At 43.1% G+C, this 12785-nt stretch overlaps 1 protein-coding gene across 1 annotated transcript in view; it reads left to right on the top strand.

Annotated features, from left to right (window-relative positions):
• Positions 1–12473, top strand: part of SLC9A9 (solute carrier family 9 member A9) — a 349626-nt gene extending 337153 nt beyond the window's left edge. Inside the window, exons 16-17 of the mRNA XM_056849656.1 lie at positions 11145–11250; positions 12089–12473. Of these exons, the coding sequence (XP_056705634.1) occupies positions 11145–11250; positions 12089–12298 (316 nt within the window). The 3' untranslated portion in view covers positions 12299–12473. The remainder of the gene's footprint in view (positions 1–11144; positions 11251–12088) is intronic.
• Positions 12474–12785: the final 312 nt, after the last annotated feature.

The raw sequence follows: 12785 nt of genomic DNA on the forward strand, positions 1-12785 counted from the left end.
AGACTGTTCTTTCTGGCAGGAGTTACGTGCATAAATATAACTCTTGACAGGGTTTTAGGCTTGTTCACATAATTCTGTATTATTTTCTACAGATAATATGAGGACGTAAAGCAGTGCTTTGGTGCTGAGTTCTATCCCATAATGTGTATCAATATCTATCTGTACAGAATTTTTATCACATTGTGCTTTTATTTACATCCACTGCATGTTGTCTGCTGGAGGGAATGGTAAAGTGCAGAATGGTATCCCTGCGTCACCCAAAGTTCTACACAAAACATCTGAAATTTCAACCTAAGCATATGTTGTAAATCAAAGTTTCTTAGTAGTTAAAAGTACTCTGAATATGTGGTCATTTTGTACATAAACTGCATGTTGGATTGTGAGGGTTTTGTTATGCCCAAATCCCTGTTAAATTAGCAGAGTGCACAAAGGCTGTTGTGCGCAGAGAAGCCCATCCAAACCTCTGTGTGTGCCAGGAACAAAATTGCTAGGAGCCTTTTGTCTGTTTAACTAATATACTTCATTTATTGTAGGAAATCCATTTCCGGATAGGATAGAGTAAAGTATAGTTGCTTATCTATTCTAACTAACTAGGATGGAGGGAGATCCAGGACATGTGTCCTTCCCTCATGGTGGCAAGATGGAGAAGGGTGCCAGTGTGTGAGGAGGTGGGGAAGAAACAGGAAGGAAGGAAGTTTCCCTAAGAGTAGTAATCTACATATCAAAGGGATAGGTCAGAGCAGTAGAGAGAAAGGATGCCCCAGTGTCTTGTCCCCTCTGTCTCTCTGACTCACTAGTCTTGTCCCCCTCTGGAGTCTGAGGTTAAGAGACAGCTCAAAGCCCTTCACTTCCAACACTGCAACAATCTCTTTCGGTGGCGGAAAGTGCTGTCAAGACACATACAGGGATCCCATAGGGTTTTCAAGGCAAGAGATGAACAGAGGCGGTTTGATGTTGCTTGCCTCTGCATAGCAATCCTGTACTTCGGGGTCCCCAACCTTTTCGAGACTGTGGATTGTGAGACAGGGTGATGAGCGCAACCACAAAATGGCCACCTGGGAAGCCCAAATGCATGGGGATAATAGGGGTAAATTCAAAAAATACACTGGGAAAGAAGAGTCAGAGCGAAAGAATAAAATCAGTGCTGTAGTTAGGGTTGCCAACCTCGGGTGGTGGCTGGAGATCTCCCGCTATTACAAGTGAACTCCAGCCGAGATCAGTTCACCTGAAGAAAAATGGTCCCTCCCCTCTCCAAACTCCACCCCCCCTCAGGCTCTGCCCCCAAAATCTGCAGGTATTTCCCAACCCGGAGCTCTCAACCCTAGCTGTAGTGGCAGCTGTCACTGAAATGTTATTTTAATCTTTACAGCCAATCAGATCTCAAATTGGCAATTAGAAGCCCTTCTTGGCAGGAGCCCACCTGACCCCACACACTTCCTGAAAACACTTGGCAGGTGCCAGGAAAGGTGTGAGTGGGAGCCACGGTGCCCCAGGGACCCACACTGGGGATTCCTCTGTACTTCCTCAGTGGTCTCCCATCCAAGTATTAACTAGGGTCAACCCTGCTTAGCAGCCAAGCTCGGGCAAGTGTTGGCCATCCAGGTCTTATTTACCCTGAGGGAAAGCCTTAAGGTGTAGTCCACAACCTCCATGAGCTTTTATGGCTTGCCAAAAAATTCCACGACAAGAGATTTTTTTCAAGCAATTGATAGGCCAGAATGCGTGACTAGCGTGGCATATATGACCTTGTGGATATGAATCAGATAAGTGTACTGTATACATACGTCTGCTCTTTTTATTTTATGGATACATTCATAGTAAGCACTTGTAGCTTTTAATTACGGTATATAAACAGTGTCTGGAACCACTTAATTGATCTGTTACTATAAATGTAAGGCCAGGCTTTCTCCCTTCTATTCAGACTGTGCTTTATTTTATTCTGCTCTCTATAAATGTCTGGCTTTGGGGGCATTCCCACAGTTATAGTATACATGTTCTTTGTAGTGCACCAAAGAACAAGAGACACATGCCAACTCAAATGAGAAGCACAAGTACCTTTTATAATCATTTTGTTTTGTTTCTAATTACTCTGCCATTTGGAACCATAATGACTGCCAGCCAGGACATGAAGCAGAAAGGCGTTAAAAATAGCATGGAACTCTTCAAATTGATAACTAATGCCTACAGTTAGGGTTGCCAACCTCCAGGTACTACTGGAGATCTCCTGCTATTACAACTGATCTGCAGCCGATAGAGATCAGTTCACCTGGAGAAAATGGCCGCTTTGGCAATTGGAGTCTATGGCATTGAAGTCCCTCCCCTCCCCAAACCCTGCCCTCCTCAGGCTCTGCCCCCAAAATCTCCAGGTATTTCCCAAACAAGAGTTGGCAACCCTACCTATAGTATCTCAGGTAAAACACAGAAATATTCACCTTTTAAAAAATACCTGGTTTATTATACATTTTAATCAGTCATACTGGACAATTACACATGTGGCCACAAATGGGGGTGATGGTAAAAATGAGCCTGTTTTGAGGGAGCAGAACTTTGGAAAAGAAACAGTGAGGGACCAAGGAAAGCCTCCCAGAATTTTCTCCCCTTTGCCAAATTCTAGAAGATTAGAAAGCTGCATTTCTTCCCTGTTTGTTATTGGTACAGTTGCCAAGTCCCTCTTCCCCACTGGTAGGAGGTTTTTAAGGCAGAGCCTGAGGAAGATGGGGTTTGGGGAGAGGAGGGACTTCAATGCCATAGAGTCCAATCGCCAAAGTGGCCATTTTCTCCAGGTGAACTGATCTCTATCGGCTGGAGATCAGTTGTAATAGCAGGAGATCTCCAGCTAGTACCTGGAGGTTGGCAACCCTAGTTATTGGGCATGCATCATGGGAGTGAAAACCCGGTGAGAGACGGTATTCTTTCTGATTCATACTAAGGCAGACTGTGAATGAAAGGACTACAGTTCCCATTAGGTCACAGGGAAGTAGTTGCTGGGTTTCTAACAACTTAGCGTTTCTAGTTAATGTGCAAGAATATGCGCCAAAGAAAAGGAGACTTGAATACAAATAGTACACCAGTCATCTAGGGAATCCTTCTACAGTCCTGATGATGTCATTTACAGTATCACAATTAGAATTACTTCTTCATTTGCCCTACCATATAGCTCCTATTCTTTTATTTACACTAATTAGACATTGGTATCTGAAGAAGTGAGCTGTGACTCACGAAAGTTCATACCTTTCCAAAAATTTTGTTAGTCTTTAAGGTGCTACTGGACTCTTGCTCTTTTCTACTGCTATAGACATTGCAATGGTATTCAGAAATACTCTCCTTGCTGTCAAGAGCTGCCATGGGAAAGATGGAAGGCCATGGAATAGGAAGTCTAGCATCACCTGTCTATCAAAAGAAAGTCTATTATCACTCTTGTCCAAGATACTCTTCGAATTAAACAGATCTGAACAGCTGCCGTGGTGCTTCTTGGGACCGCCTTGTATCCCTCAGCCCTTTTCCTCTGGCATTAAAATACAGCAGCCTGATAAGTGGAAGAGAGAGAAGTGCCATCTGCAGGCTTCTAGATCCTAGGAAGCACCTCTCTGTAGCTAAGCTCCCTTCCCACTCCCCCATTGATTCATTTTGGTTCCTGTGGAAAGGAACACTACGTTACTGTACCACAGGTCTCAGTCAATCTCTGGCCATTTATATATCACAAGATGTTCATGATATTTTCCATTCTCTTTGTATTGCAATAACTCAATATAAACTGGGATATATAATGTCATATAGAATTTACAACTTTTGACAGAAGCAGCTTGCATTCTTCTGTCCCTAGCGTGGTGTAGTGGTTAAGAGCGGTGGTTTGGAGTGGTGGACTCTGATCTGGCAACCGGGTTTGATTCCCCACTCCTCCACATGAGTGGCAGACACTAATCTGGTGAACTGGATTTGTTTCCCCGCTCCTACACATGCAGCTGGATGATCTTGGACTGGTCACACACCCTCCGCCTCACCTACCCCACACGGTGTGTGTTGTGGGGAAGGGAAGGTGATTGTAAGCTGGTTTGATTCTTCCTTAAGTGGTAGAGAAAGTGGGCATATAAAAAACCAACTCCTCCTCTTCTTCTTCTTCTTCTAAAATGCAGGGGAGATAAAAGTAATGCATGCAGCATCCTGAATGCTGCTCTTAGAGCAATGCTAAGAAGGTCTGCAGGTTGCCTGTTCTCTCTTTTAGCATTGGTGAGCTACTGTGCCTTTAAAGGCTTTTCTGCATTCTCTTTTTCCTCATCTCAAGTTCCTGTTTCATCAGTGAGTTCTGCATGTGTTTTGCTCCCTCTAGTAGTTCATTCAATATCACATCTGATTTTATCAAGAGTAAAAAGCTGCTGCAAATCAGCAGGGAAATAAAATAGATTTAATCTTCTGCTATATCAAATGGACCACTAGAGGGAGTAAAACATATGTGGAACTTTGAAAAAACACCGAAGAATCAGGAACTTCGAGACAAGGAAAAAGAGAACGCAGAAAAGGCCAATATCCAGGCAAGAGAAAGATGCCATAGCACTGCTTAATATAGTACAGTGCTGCTATAGGCACAGGGACATTCTTAGCCAATGGGCAAAGGGACAACTGCTCCAGGCCCCATGCTGGGAGGGGCCATGACCACCCACAGCCTCTGCCACCATTCATGCCCTCCTTGTCTTGGCCTTGGCCAGCTGGCTTCTAGCATCAGCACTAGCTCCCACCTGTATCACAAAGTGAGGGCCCATCCCGGACTTTTGACCAGAGTCTCAGAATCACTAAGACCGCCCCTGTCTATGCTGGAATTTACAGACTGCCACTGCCTTGGGGCAATTGCTGTTTCCTGTAGGTTGAGAAGGCAAATGGCTGCACTTTGCAGGTATAGAACTGGAAATATTAACATGGGCCTCATCGGAAACTTTTTTGTTGAAAGACGGAAGAGAGATTGGGCAGCAAGCCCAACTCTGCCATTGTTTTGAAGGAAGGGACAGCAGTGCACATATATTAGAATGATTCCATTATACCCTATGTGAGTGCGGTAATAAACCAGCTGTGCCAATAATCAAGAGGGAACATGGTGGTTTCATTTATTAAAGAAATACAAATAGGCCACTGAGAGTTAAGCTTCTTAGCAGGCAAAATAATAACTAGTTAACTGTAGAACAAAAAGGTTAAGAGTTTATTACAGAATAAGAAGTATCCAGCCAGCATATGAGAATTGCCTCTACTTGAAGCCATACCTCATCAGGAGTCCTAGAAGGCAGAGTCTTGTAAAGAGCTAAAAGGAAAAGAAGCTGAAAGGTTGTGTCACCTTGGGGTGTAATAAGAAAAAAATAATATCCTAAAATTATGTTGGAAGAAGGGCATAAATACTGCATGTGAAATTAGAAAGTAAGTGGTTCTTCTTCAGTGACTTGTCAAATCCAAATATTTTTTAAAATGCACACCCAGACCCACTTGCAGTGCAATTCTGAATAGAATAACACCTTTCTAAATCCACTGATGTCAACTCTGTTTAGGCAGTCGCTGTAAATTACAGATTATTTTAATCTATATCCCACTTTTCTCTCTAATGGGGAGCCAAAGCCACTTATCACATCATCTTCCCCTTCTACACTTTATCTTCACAACAACAACCCTGTGATGGAGGTTAGTCTGAGAGGCTGTGGTGGGCCCAAGGTCACCAGGCAAGCTTCCACAGCACAATGGCAATTCAAACTTAATTGCCCTAGGTCCTAGTCCGAAACTCTATCCACTACACCATACTTAGGGTTGTCAGCCTCCAGGTGGTAGCTGGAGATCTCCTGCTATTACAACTGATCTCCAGGTGATAGAAATTAGTTCCCCTGAAGAAAATGGCTGCTTTGGCCATTGGACTCTAGGTATTGAAGACCCTCTCCTCTCCAAACCCCCCTCTCAGACTCTACCCCAAAATCTCCAGGTATTTTCCAACCCAGAACTGGCAACCCTAAACATACTGGCTATTCTAAAACATTGTTTCAACAGTAAGATAGTAAAAAACCACTAACTGGACTATATGCCTTTAACCTAGCAAACCTCATATGATCTTATATGTAGAATTCATTATAATGACGACACCACAAACAAAGCAGAGTTGGTTTGTGATCAGCACAAACCTACGGTGTTGTCGCATATAAACCATGGCTCTCCAAAACAAAAGTTAGACTGCTATGCCTTGGCTCCTGAACTGTGACAAATTTTTCTTGATTTCCCCATTTAGAATTCATCAAGACATTAAATACTTTCTGTCATCTTAACTTAAACCAATATTTGTTTTTCCTCACTTTATAATTTATAATAAACCAACATGATCCACTTTTTTTAGAAACTTTAATAGACTGTCCTTAACATTATGTATCATACCATAACCCTTTACTGACATCAGTTAATTCACTCATGCTTCAGACTGCTTCTTCCTTAGTTACTTTGTTATTTACCCCACTTTATTGCAATGATGTTTAGCTTCACCACATGAAACAGAAGTTAGAACCTCTGACTTTCTTTTAAAAAAGTAAACGTCAAGCCCCTTTTGTTGCAGATATGCCTTTCTCCTTATATCTCCACAATGAAAGAGGCTCCTTTTAGTGAAAGCTGGGAATTCAGAGAACTTGATACAAACATTGTTTTAATGTTATAGCAATCTAATGATAGTCAATTCCTGATTTTAAAAACAAACAAACAAAAGGCCCCAGTAGCCTGGGAGAGGGGAGATGGCTGCTGCTGAGGGACTGGCACAGGGAAACTGCAAGGAAACCTGCCATGTGGATGCCCCGTTGCCACTGTGCTGTATCAGCAGCCACAGCAGCAACATGGAAACCACACAAGCCTGTCCTCATTTGTAAACCACCCTGGCCAGAGACTAGTGAGAAATTCAGCTAGCCAAAATAGTCTTGTCATTGCATATGACTTTAGTGCCTTTTGAACTTTAGTGCCTTTTTATTTTACTTTTCTTTTCTTGCTTAAGATCAAAGCTGATTTCCCCAGTTAACAAAAGGAAGTGTTCTTAAACACATTAAATAAGCAGCTGACAACCAGCTTCCCTTGACATGGGAGGAGCTGCATGGTAGAAAGGTAGCAAAGAATACATCAGTTACAAATTATCTTAGAGGGAATCATTCTTGACAGATATGAGGATGATATAATTGCTCAAGATGAGCAGATTTCCTTTTATCCTGATAAATCACTTTTGGATAAAAAAAATTGGAACGACAGGTGCAAAAGAATGGCATGAGTCTGTTTCTGAAGTATTTACATAATTTTATATAAAGGAGCACTGAAGTGTGAAGTGTAAAATGAATATGTTGGATTCTGAGAAAGAGCACATTACAGAAATCAACTTAACACTTACTCCCCAGCTATAAAGTTACTTAACATTTCATGAAAAACATTTTGTGTCTTGAAAAGGGGGCATTGATTTTTATTCGCAAAATGCTGAGTGGGCACTTCGAAGAAAGAAAGGCACGTGGCAATTGCTAGCCATTTGCTTCTTTTATGCAAAGATGTTTGTGCAGCTGCATCGTGAATGCTTTGTCCATGAAATTCCCAATGGGGGCACCTTTTCAGGGCTTCGCAGATGCTAGATGAAAATGACAAGGTGAGATAGGAAGGGAAGATAGAAAGGGCTGTAGCTCAGTGGTAGAGCATCTGCTTGGCATGCAGAAGGTCCCAGGTTCAATTCTTGGCATCTCCAGTTAAAGGGCCTAGGCAAGTAGGTGATATGAAAGACCTCTGCCTGAGACCCTGGAGAGCCGCTGCTGGTCTGAGCAGACAATACTGACTTTGATGGACCAAGGGTCTGGTTCAGTATAAGGCAGCTTTGTATGTTCATAGCTTGCCACACTTATCATCCCCTAAGCCCATGGACTTTGGGATTCAAAAGGTCTTGGAACTGTGAGGGATTCCAGTTGTGTAGATGGAAGCTCATCACAATAAATGGACCCTTAAAACATCTGTATTGTGCCACTCTGTGACCATATTGCCAGCGGTGAAAATGTTATGAATGGTCACTGGGCTTATTTATTTATTTATGCATGCATGCCTTGCCTTTCCTCTTGGCTCAAGGAGGTTTGTGAGCATTTGAATTTTGTTCATAAATCTCACAAACTCTGCCTTGCATTTTACAGCCCCTCTTTAACCCACTGTTTGGGGAGGGGTTCCATTCACTCTGTGCATGTGTGTATCTGCACACTTCAAGCATCTGATAAAGTGCGCTCTGGCCCAGAAGAAAATGCTTCAATAAATCTGTTAGTCTTTAAGGTAACACCAAGCTGCTTTTCTTTTAATTGCAATTTTAATTGGGTCTTGCTATATTTGAATCTAATTGATTTATTTTGGTAAATTGCTTTGGGAGCCAGTTGGGCTGAAAACTGGAGTTTATGTGGATTAAAGAAATTTTAAAAAGAAGTGTGTGAAAAGGTCATCCCACAATCAACACAGGTATCTATTTCCTATCACTTGAAAGCAGAACTTGTTGATGGAGGCAAGAGCTTTTCCAGACATATTTATCACTTGATTACTGGGGCATCAAGCAGTGACTTCCACGTAAAGACAGCCCAATCAACATGTTTTCAGATACAAGGCAAAAGAATCATTTGGCACATTCAGCAGTGCAGGTATGAACTGGACCATGTGTAGAGATATCAGGTGGAGCAAGAACAAGTTAGACATCCTTTAGAGTGAGCTGGGCCTGTCATCTCTGTTGCTGGTACCACAAAAGATTTTTTAAACCTTAATATTTTTTAAAAAAAATATAATGTACCCTTCTTGTATCTGCAGTGTGATGTCGTAGTTATCGGCATAATGTACTGGTATGTTAACTTCTTTGTCCTTGTAGAAATGCCATGGCATATAACAAAGAGTACTGACCCCCAAGATGGTGCAAGCGGGAGCCATGGCACCCCCAATGTGTTTTTTCCCTAGTGCCCAGTTTCTGTTTTCTAAAGCAAACAGCCAGTCTTAGCTTTCCTCCATTTCATTGGAGAGGAGGTGCTTCAGAAGAGCCCAAGAGGCATCCCCTTTGGGTATACAGGAAGCACCCATTCAAAAACAGTGGTCTCCATCACAAGAGGATGGGGGGGCTTGGATCCTCCTAACATTTTGCAGAAATGTCCCATGTTTTGTGATAGGATCCACTTTGTTATGGCTAGGGCTGTCAAAAAAAAAATTCTGTACAGTTCGGATTCGGCCAAATTTGGCCCTTGTGGGTTCGGTACGTGCCGAAGTCTGAACTCCCCCACTTCGGATCCGTTCAATTCGGCGGGAATTCAAAGTTCGGAAAAAATTTTGGCCGAATAAAGCCATTAAAAACACAATCGCGCCTTTCCGCAGCTCTGGGGGGGGGGCATTTTGGGGCTTAGAGGTCCCAAACTTTCAGCAGAGCTTCAAAGGACGTATATTGAAAGACTCCCCTAGTTTTGTAAAGATTGGGTCAGGGGGGGCTGAGATATGGGCCCTGAAAGGGCCCCCCCCCACCCTTAATGTGCATCTCTCAGCAGAGCTTGCCGCCCACGCACAAAGCTCCCAGCCCCGACAACAGTTTGCAATATTTCTGCCCCCACTGAACCCATCTTTACAAAACTTGGGTAGTATCTTAAGAATAATTGACTGAAGCTATGCTAAAAGTTTGGGGGCTATATCCCCAAAAAAGCGCCCCCTGCAGCCACATAAATGGAAAAGGGGGGGAGGGAAAAGGGGGAGAGCCCATATCTCGATACCCCCTGACCCAATGTTTACAAAACTTGGGGGGTATCTTAAGAACACTGGTCTGAAACTCTGCTCAAAGTTTGGGATCTGTACCCCCAAAAATGTGCCCCCTGCAGCCATGGAAAGAAAAAGGGGGGAGCCCATATCTCGGGCCCCCCTGACCCAATGTTTACAAAACTTGGGGGGTATCTTAAGAAGCTTCATCTGAAGCTCCAGTGAAAGTTTTGTGTCTGTACCCCAAAAAATACGCCCCCTGCAGCCACAGAAAGGAGCGAATGTGCACAAGCACCCCACACACACACACGAGGATTTCGCTCTCTCTCTCTCTCTCTCCCTGGCCGGGCCGCACATCAGCTGATTCCTCCAGTACTCAATCCTGACTGATTGGCCAGAAGAAGACCCAGCTTGGCCACCGATTGGCCGGGGGAGGAGAATGCTGCTTACTGACGGTTAAGCTGCTTACTGACGGCCGAATTTGCCGAATTTATTCGCGAACTCCCGAACTTGCTGAATTCGGCCCCCCCGGTTGCCCGCCAGTTTTGAGTTCGGTTCCTCCCGAACTAAAAACCACTGAATCAGGGGAAATTCGGCTGATTTTCAGTTCGGGCCGAACCGAATTGACAGCCCTAGTTATGGCACTTACTACCAGTGCTCAAAATTTCAAACATGCCCATAGGTTCAACAGGATTGGGGACCCCTGTCATACACCCATACAGTTTTGTAACATGGTAATGGGTACACACTCCCCGCCCCAGAAGAAGATTACTGGTGCTTTATTTCTCTTTGATAATTTAATAAGGATGAAGACCAATCAGTAATGCTTAGCTTTAAAATAACATATATGTAAAATAATAGTATATGAGTCCCGTGGAGCAGAGTGGTAAGCTGCAGTACTGCAGTCCAAGTTCTGCTCATGACCTGAGTTCGATCCCGATGGAAGTCGGTTTCAGGTAGCCGGATCAAGGTTGACTCAGCCTTCCATCCTTCTGAGGTCGGTAAAATGAGTACCCAGCTTGCTGGGGGTAAAGGGAAGATGACTGAGGAAGGCACTTGCAAACCACCCCATAAACAAAGTCTGCCTAGTGAACGTCAGGATGTGACGTCACCCCATGGGTCAGGAATGACCCAGTGCTTGCACAGGGAACTTTTACCTTTTTAAAATAACAGTATAATATATGTTTATCTGATAATTTACCCAACACTGGAATAGACAAAGTAGCAGTTTCCCACATCACACTACATTAATCTTATCTACAGGTGAAACAGATTCTTCAGTAGAGATGTTCCTATCCTTTTGTTGATGATAGCAAGCATCCATGTCTGATGCGCTGTAACGTTATCTGCTGTGACCGAGGAGTCTAATAGTATCATGTAAATGTATGGATTAAATTAGTCCTTAACAGATTGTACAGATATTTGAAACCCATTCTCACCCATGCTGGGCCACCACTTACTACAACTTTGCCAGAATGGTGTAATCCTGTCGCCAGATTGTTGACTAGCCCTAGAGCATACGGGGTAAGTACGCAGGTTTTTTTTTTTTTAAGGGCATCCTTTCAGGGTGCCAAAATTCCAGAACCTGAAAATTGCCGGAAATGTTTTCTTAAAAGGCAACTCCTCCTCCTAAAATTCCAGCATAACAAAAAGCATGCCATACAGAAAAAAACTGAACGCAAATTAAAATGGTAATTTTTGAAGCGCACACCCTTGATACTAACCACAGCCCTTGGGGGAGATGGGGGAAAGAGCAAAGGCAATGAAACCAGCATTTGTTGAGGCAAACCAGAATATGATAATCTGTAAGTGGGATCCAGGTTTTACAAACTAGCCATAGTTAAAATTCACCACATTTTCATATTATGTCTGAGGAAAGCCAGGGGGCACATACAGATCTTGCACTGGCCAGTTCTCTTGAATGGAAAGAATAATTTCATGTGCAAACTTCTCAGACCCTAGGAGGCTGCCTTACCCCATGAAATGAATGAAGCAGACCCTGTGCATGTACACATCCAAGCTTTTGCACAACATGGGTCTGGATTTGGACACATGCATTTGGGCTAAGGTTGATGTAGTTCTGCATAAGATTACTTATGGTGAAATCTTAATTAATTTTAACTGTCTTAAAATGGTGCTCATTGCCCAGAGCCTAAGGAGAAGGGTTAGATTTTAAATTCCTCAGTAGTGTCTTTCCCGTTTTCTGTTAAAATAATGCAACTTATCTGATACAGGAATTCAATAAGCCATCCAAATCAAATCAAGCCCAGCCTAATTGGGACAGTACAAAACCATCTTTTGAGACTTGCGTCTTTCATTGATGGGTAACGTGTGTTTCTTTTCTTCTTAAAAATAAATGTAGGAGCAACTGAAGGATGATGACATGGACTTTATTGTCAATAACGACGAACTGGCAATAAATTGTGCAACCTCAGACTCTTCTCCGATGCCAGCACAGAGCTTGGGAGATGCACCCCACCCTCTGGGCAAAGAAAACATTTATGAAGGGGACCTTGGCTTAGGAGGGTATGAACTCAAATCTGAATCTACTCCAGGGGAATCCTCAGCCTGAAGTCCAGTGAAAATCTACATGACAAGAAGCACAAGGAGGAATGCAAGCCATGCTTATTCTGCAAAGTTAAGCAAGAAGCTCAAAATGTATTATGGGCATAAACTGAAAAGAAGTACAACTTTGCTGAATCTGTCCCTGAAGCCTGCAGCAATGAGAATTTATTACCATCCCATATATTATAGAGCTACAGTTAAATTTCTGACAGTGGCCATTTTTAATAACGTAATTGAGGGCACTGCCTGTCTGCTACTAAGAAATGACATGTACTCATAGGGCTGGATCCTATTATTCCCTTCTAAGCTGGATCCCATGACTCTCTTCTACTGTAGAAGCAATCCTAAGCAGGTCTACTTAGAAATCAGGCCCATGTTACTCATTGGGGCTTACTCCCAGGAAAGTACCCTTAGGATTGCAGCCTAAGACTTCTTTCAACAGAGAAAGACTTCCTCCAATGCAGAATAACTGTTTTCCAATGAAGGAAGACTTT

This window comes from Euleptes europaea, chromosome 5, assembly GCF_029931775.1.
Source record: "Euleptes europaea isolate rEulEur1 chromosome 5, rEulEur1.hap1, whole genome shotgun sequence".
NCBI lineage: Eukaryota > Metazoa > Chordata > Lepidosauria > Squamata > Sphaerodactylidae > Euleptes > Euleptes europaea.